This window comes from Aptenodytes patagonicus, chromosome 1, assembly GCF_965638725.1.
Source record: "Aptenodytes patagonicus chromosome 1, bAptPat1.pri.cur, whole genome shotgun sequence".
Classification (NCBI taxonomy): domain Eukaryota; kingdom Metazoa; phylum Chordata; class Aves; order Sphenisciformes; family Spheniscidae; genus Aptenodytes; species Aptenodytes patagonicus.
In genome coordinates, this window is record NC_134949.1 from 215,843,215 (window position 1) to 215,850,704 (window position 7,490).

The window sequence follows — 7,490 nt, forward strand, 5'->3', positions numbered from 1 at the left end:
GGCAGCATCAGATCGGGGGCATCCTTGCTGGCCAAGCGCTTCTGAGCTGGACACAGATTTATTTCTTCTCTCTGAATGTTCACAGATGACTGCCACCTTAGCAGCTCCAGCAGGTTCACTGAAAAGCTTCCTCTGAGGCAGGCAAACTGCCAAAAGAGCTTGAACTGGACGATTTTGTGGAAGAAATAGATGCTGGCAGCAGTTTGCAGAGGAGCTCTGTGGGCTGGCCATGACGCCTGTCCTGCTGCATTCAACTCCTGAGCAGCAGTGGGGAGAAAGCAGCCTGAGTCATTCACTGGGGGAGTCACAAGCATCTTCTGGAAGTGTTATTTTCACCAGTGAGTGACCAGCTTATAATATAAGCTTTTCAGACAATGGTCTTTTAATTGATAGTTAAACAAAGCCTTTTATGTACAAAACCTGCTCTGGCTGGGGTTAGCTGACACCACCCAAGCAGATGTGTCCCGGCAGAGGGGCAGCACCTTACATGTGCACTTGTGGAGGGGCACGTCTTTCTGTGCTGTGTAGGATTTGTGCCTCGTAGTCTCCCGATACTGATTTTAGATTTCCTACTGTCTTTTTAGGGGGAAAAGCACACATGGTAACACACATGCTGCCGTCTCATCAGTGCTCGGGTCCAGTGTACGGTTGCCTGTTGCTTTGGATACTGGACTCACTGGGCTGGGACATCCCTTCCTGTCCTCTGTCCCATATAATCACCTCGTTGTAACTGCCTCTGTATTTCTACAAACCCTAGAAAGCACAGTTTCACATCAAACTTTTTATTCCCTTGTCCAAGAAGAAATCCCTGCCAAGGGAAAGCTTTAGTATTTCTCTGTCTCTCTGAGGGAAAAAAGGTCTTTGGAAGAATACTGTAAGTACAGTAAACTGGCTTGTTAGTCACAGTTCATCTGTTACCCCCCTATTCTATGCTAGTTAGGTGTCATGCTGTGAAATAGGCTGAAACTTGCCTGCCAGACCTTTAAAACTGAGCTTAAATTTGAACTGTGTCCTGAAGGGAGCAGAACTGCCACACACGCTGCTGGTTTATAAACAGCACAGAATTTGCATGAGCTGGGCTGCTGGTAGAGAAAAAAGGATGCTGATGACTGGAGAGATTGATTTCTCACAGATGTGCTTATCTTGGAGTAGCGCCCAGGGGAGCGTGACTGTGTGGAAAAGCAGCACGTCAGAGCAGAAATAATGTCATGCAGCCCAATGGCTGCAGAAGATTCCGGCTCGGAGCTCGCCTGTGGGTATAAAGCTGGCTGAAGGAGCAGAAGTAGGAGTGAGCTGAGCGGGAGAGAAGCACGCTGCGGGAGGCAGGAGCATCCACCCGCTCCTGCTGCTTGCACTCTGTGTTTGCAGCCCCTGAGCGCACCCTGGGCTGAGCGAGGGGAGGACAGCTCTCTCGGCACACGGCGCAAGCTCTGCTCTCTTGCAAATGAGCGATTTCCAAATTGGAGGAGCAGAGTGGCATTTCAGAGATGTTGTCCTGTTTTGTCTGGCTCTCTCTCCCCGACTTGGTTAATGCCTTTGTGACCCCAGGAAAGTTGCTTCTCAACAGCAGCCTGGAGAAGACTTTTGTAATCCCAAACATCTCGGGTTTCTTTTCCTGGGATAATGACAGCCTGGCCGACTGGCAGAGCTTTGTGGGCAGGAGCCGGTACAGAGCGGAGTCGCAGAGCATCATGGTGAAAGCCCTGCTCGTCGCGGCATACTCCTTCATCATTGTCTTCTCTCTCTTCGGCAACATCCTGGTCTGTCACGTTGTCATCAAGACCAAGCGCATGCACTCTGCCACCAGCTTGTTCATTGTGAACCTGGCTGTAGCCGATATCATGATCACGCTCCTCAACACGCCTTTTACACTGGTAAGACTGGGGCAGAGATGCCATAAAGGCATCGCAGTTATTTCAGTGGCCTTTTCTTCTTTATGCTGCTATAGGCAGCGCATGGATGTTCTGCAGATACCTGTCCAGTCCAAATCACAGTGATTGGAGTTATCTTTGGAAAAATCCACGTCTTTTTCTTCTCTAATTCCTGTTACCTAGTTGAAGATCTGAACTTATCCATTTGTTAAAAGTGGCCCTAATAGTACTTGAAAAATAATAACCTCACAGTGATTACTTAGTACTTTGTAGTATCTGGTCTTTTTTTTCCTTCCTTTCTCTGAAGTATTTCCAAGGTAATACTATGAACCTCTTGAAAAAAAGATTAATGCTCACCATCATTTTGCAAGCTGTGTTGAAAAGCTGTAGTTTGCTTTGAAGTAAGATGAGGTGTATAGGTCAGCCCTATCATGTAAGGAGGACTTAAAAAGGGAAAAAAGAATGTATTGATTCAATAGTTAGACTGCAGAAGGACACACTGTGAATAAAACAGAACAAACATCTTTGGTACTGTGCTGCTGTATTGTCCTGGAGGATATTGCTGGGCCACTGAGCAGCACTAACCTACCTCTTCAGGGTTCAGAAGCCAGAAAATTATACAATTATACAAAGAACCTGCTATTTTAAAAATACCTTTTACATAGCATAAGGAATTATGTGCCAGAGGTGTCTCAGATATCTATAAGCATGTGGCGGTGTGTGGGGCTGCACAAAACTAATGGTATTCTGGTTTTAGGCTCGTTTTGTGAACAGTACCTGGATATTCGGGAAGGAGATGTGCCATGTCAGTAGGTTTGCACAGTACTGCTCCCTCCACGTCTCTGCCTTGACCCTCACAGCCATTGCCGTGGACAGGCACCAGGTGAGAGCTCTCTGAAGCAGATGGAAAGCTGGGGAGGGCATAATTAAAATGAGAAAGGATGATCCCATGTCCTTTCCTTCTCAACTCCCAGATTAATGTAAGAAAGATACATGAGGAGCTGACAGGGTAGGCGAGCAGTTCTTGCTGTCAGATGGAATAGTTTCAAGCCCGCAGCAAGGTGGGAGATTGGAGATGTCCATCACCTTGCGATCGCTTCCAACTGGGGAATGGGAGCTTTTCTGAGGTGGGTAATCCAGTAGCTCTCAAATGAGGAGAAAGTCCAAGATCCTGATAGGAATTCATATGGGCAACCCTCGGCTGGGGTGGTTTGTCTGGCCCATGGAGGAACAGCGTCGTGGATGCAGGGACATCCTGGTTAGCTTCCGCAACTCTGTCTCCCTTTGTTATGGGATGTCTCACCCCTTGTTACCCCAAATACTGGAAAGCTGATTGTACCATACTGGTGTTTGTCACAACCAGAGCTGTGGCTTGCTGTTGATAATAGGCTCAAAACTGGGGACAGTCAGCCATTATCAGTTTGGAGTCACCCAACAACCAAGCAAAACAGAGCAGTACAGTTGACATTTTCTGCTATAAAGCTTCTAAGTTTCCAGAAAATGCACTGGCTGTCAGACGCTTCCCCAGGGAGGTCTAGTTAAATCACAAACCCATGGCTCTTTGAGTCACTGATACTGAAGAGTTTGAGACTATTTTCTCCTTTTTTTTTTTGCTATTAAGTAAATTGAACCTGGAAATGAACATGTGTGCAAGACCTGCTGCTATCCAGTTCTCCCCACGTAGATGCAAATACTGAAATGAGAGGGTAGGACTGGGATCTGAATTTACCCATTCCCATGGTGGAAAAATTCAGGCTTCCATGTACAGCTTACAATCAATGGGAGGTGGGTGAAAACAGTACTGCTTTGCATGCTAAATTTCCACTTTAAGTAATAGATTTAAGGCTGGAAGATTATATGAAAAAATGATATAATTATTTCCTGAAATGGCATAAGCCTGAATATTGGTTTATTTTGCACAGGTTATAATGCACCCTCTGAAACCTCGCATATCTACTGCAAAAGGTATTATCTACATCTCTGTAATTTGGATCATGGCAACTTGTTTTTCCCTACCACATGCTATCTACCAAAAGCTCTTTACATTTGAATACAGGTAAGGATGTGCTTTGCTTTCTTCCACAGTCTTCCTGGAGGCCAAACTCTCAGTGGCCATACTTTCTCATCGTCTGCTGAAAGTCCTGAACTTATGTTGAGGTCAGCCAAATATGGATCTAGTCTATAATTTTCATCAGATTCCTTTTGCAATGGCTGATATTCTGTTCTTGTTTCTATTTTTAATTGTTTTATCTTTATTCTGTCACACTAATCACATGAAATCGGCTAAGAAGTTAGAGAATCTGTCCTGGACCTTCTATTTCTATATGCTGGCATTTTATATGATGTACCAATCTCACCTGTTTGGGCAGACCAGGAATGGGGAAAAAACCTAACAGCCCTGGTATAGTGACAGAATCTGCCTCAGCTGCTTGTTCCATAAAATGCTGTCATGAGCCTTGATATGTGGAAAGTGCTTTAATAAGGGAAAGGTCCTTAATATGTGCAGAGGCTGTGTTTCTGTTTGCCAAAGGACAAAGAATAAAACCCTGCTTCTGTGCAGCTGGAAATTTTGTAATTAATGAAATTCATAAAATTGTCATAAGGTCATGAAAGCCCACGAGAAATTATCACCAAATTGCTCACAGGCTGCTCCATGGCTCAAATCCTTGGACAGCAGAGCTCCACATAACTGTGACACGTGCATAAATGAAGATCTGCCTCCAGGTTTTATGGCTGGAGCCCTCTCGCTCCTACCCCCTTGTTTCTGATGTACTTCTCCTCAATGCCCGGCCGTATGCGCTCTCACCCCCTGTCCGGTATCTCCATTTGCAGTGAGGAGGTTACCCGGTGCCTGTGTCTGCCAGATTTCCCTGAGCCTGCTGACCTCTTTTGGAAGTACCTCGACTTAACAACCTTCATTTTGCTCTATGTCCTGCCCCTTCTGATCATCTCTGCCGCCTACATGACAGTGGCCAAGAAACTCTGGCTGCGCAATGTCATCGGGGATGTCACCACTGAGCAGTACTTTGCCCTTCGCAAAAAGAATAAGAAGACCATAAAGATGCTGATGCTTGTTGTCATCCTCTTCTCAGTCTGCTGGTTTCCCTTAAATTGCTACGTCGTCCTCCTCTCCAGCCAGACCATCCGCACCAACAATGCCCTGTACTTCGCCTTTCACTGGTTTGCAATGAGCAGCACCTGCTACAACCCCTTCATCTACTGCTGGCTCAATGACAGCTTCCGATCAGAACTGAAAGCTTTGCTCAACGTGTGCAGAAAACCTCCCGGACCTGCAGAACAGAGGCTTCCCTCCACGGTCCCATCCTACCAACTTGCTTGGCCAGAAAATGGCAACTTCAAGAGGTTGCAGGCCTCCCACGTCCTTCCATCAGCCTCCAACATCCAGTCAGGAAAGACAGACTTCTCTGCAGTTGAGCCGATAGTAGCTGTGAGCTAAACGGTGGCCCTGGGAAATCTTTAAGGACTGCACATAGATTTGGCTAGAGCTAAAATGGTGGTAAGGTGTGGCGCTCTGGCCTACTTAGGGAGTGTGCAACTATGCGTGATAAAACCAAGAAGGAGGTTCTGCCAGAGGTAGCATGAAAGATCTGGATGTTTGATGCAAGCTGATGATAATGGCATGGAGCCCGTAAAGGGGAGAAAGAAAACTATTCCCAGGAAAGAAATCTCTTTGTCAAGTTGACTTTGGATCAGCTTGCAGGACGAGATTCTCTGCATCTGTGTCGCTGTTAACTGCATGACTAAGCCTTTTTACTACTGGGGCTGTGTGTGTGTTTTGCTGCTATTTAAACACTAAAGCAACAAGCTAATCACATCAGGCCTCCCTCCCCCTTTTCTAAGTCTCTTAGTAGCAACATGGAAGTGGTCGAGATGTAGACCTTTAGGTTGTTGGCTTAGATCCAGCGCAACTGGGTAGGAAGGCATCCCTTCTGAACCGGGGCCTGACAAGTCAAGATCTGTTCAGAATGAATGAACAGATATATTTCACAAATTCATTTTTTTGTGGAAATACCCTCAAGAGAGGCAGAGGGTAAAATGGACATTGATAAATAGAGCAGTCTCTTACATCACAGGCACTTTTTCTAAGGGAGAGTTGAAGAAAGATGCATGCCTATTCTTTGCATAAGTAGATGCCAAACACCAACCTGTTAGCTCAGCGTCTGTTGCCAGTGCTAAATCACACAGAGTTTTTCTTTCCTAAGAGAAAGTCATGAATATTCAGAAAGCTTTTCTTCAAATAGAGAACTAAACCCCAAAAAGCTACTTTGGAGAATGTTGAACATACCATCCACAGTTGGAGAATGGGTGATTACACACTACTCTGAGTTTGGACTACGACCTTTTGATCAGAGCATCTCTGCATTATTGTCAAGTGGCAGCTAAAGGATCCCACAGTTTGATTTTTTAATTTGCCTTTGAATGTTGCTCTCTTACCCTGTAAAGCACCTGGGTACTTTTCAGATCAGACATTTGGGACATTTCATCCCAACTAAGATGTTAGCTCTCTGGAATCAGTTCATAAATTAACTGCTTTGAGAGAACAGATGATATCTGTGATAGCGAGTAATAAAAGTGGAACATTTCTCTGCAAGATATCCTCCGGTGATTGCATAATTTTGATGCATTTAAAGACAAGTGAGATGTGTCCTTCTTAGAGTGGATAAGGAAATTGATGTGACTGCGGCTGTCTGGAGTAGTTTGCAGGACTTAATGTTCTTAGCAGAAGAAAATCTGATTTTGAATAACGAAAAAAAAGGGCATTCTAAAAACTGTACCTTGTATCGCACAGGAGAGCAATAACTCTCCCTGTGCTGTGGAAATTAGCTTGAATGTCACACCAGGGTGCCCCATTCCACATTCAGCTTGCAGCAGCCAGCAGTGAAGCGAGAGAAATCTTCTTTTTATAAATGACTGTAAGTGGAAAAAAAAAGAGAGAAACTGTTTTTCCCAATGTCCTGTAATAAACTTACATTTCTGAAATAATTTTGTCTTGTGCAGGTCTTTCACACCTGAGTATTTAGACTGAAATGCCTACCACTCCTTGCAGCTAACCTGTCCTTTCACAAGGTGTTATCAGTCTCTCACTTTGAGTCCAGCGCTATTTTCCTACTCTTTATCAAGGTCCCATGAGTCAGAGTACTTTGTATCACTGATGCACAGAATCAAATCTTTCCTCCTGCCTGCTTTGACCGCTTAAGCCAGGTCCCATCTCCTCCCTTAACATTTGTAACACGTCAGCCCTGAATTGGTCAGGCAGTTGGACTAGATGATCGTTGTAGGTCCCTTCCAACTGAACTATTCTGTTCTGTTCTGTTCTGTTCTGTTCTTTTCTGTTCTATTCTGTTCAGCTGGAGATCCCAAACGTGCAGAGCCTGTGAACCACGCTCCCCGGTCAAGTGACAGCAGATCCCACCTCTTTACCAGCAAATAAACCTTTGGGAATACTGAGTACCTCAAAATCTAATATTATGCACTTAAAAGAGCAAAGCAGTGATAGGATATTTTTAGAACCGCAGTAACCTTGACGTATGCTGAACTGCTGGAAATCAGACTCATTTCCTGATTTCAGTTGGTCAAGATCTGACCTATATGTTCAGT

At 45.0% G+C, this 7,490-nt stretch overlaps 1 protein-coding gene across 1 annotated transcript; it reads left to right on the forward strand.

The window, feature by feature from the left end:
- Positions 1-1,318: 1,318 nt before the first annotated feature.
- Positions 1,319-7,149, forward strand: GPR83 (G protein-coupled receptor 83). The gene is made up of 4 exons (XM_076328293.1): positions 1,319-1,874; positions 2,629-2,754; positions 3,794-3,927; positions 4,704-7,149. Exons 1-4 carry the CDS (start codon positions 1,488-1,490, stop codon positions 5,326-5,328), a joined length of 1,272 nt encoding a protein of 423 aa, XP_076184408.1. The 5' UTR covers positions 1,319-1,487; the 3' UTR covers positions 5,329-7,149.
- Positions 7,150-7,490: the final 341 nt, after the last annotated feature.

Excerpts from the sequence above, each read along its gene's own strand:
- GPR83 (XM_076328293.1), top strand. The coding sequence starts at position 1,488 with ATGTTGTCCTGTTTTGTCTGGCTCTCTCTCCCCGACTTGGTTAATGCC. Across the intron at positions 2,755-3,793 it reads TTGCCGTGGACAGGCACCAG|GTTATAATGCACCCTCTGAA; the intron begins GTGAGAGCTCTC and ends TATTTTGCACAG. Across the intron at positions 3,928-4,703 it reads CTCTTTACATTTGAATACAG|TGAGGAGGTTACCCGGTGCC; the intron begins GTAAGGATGTGC and ends CTCCATTTGCAG.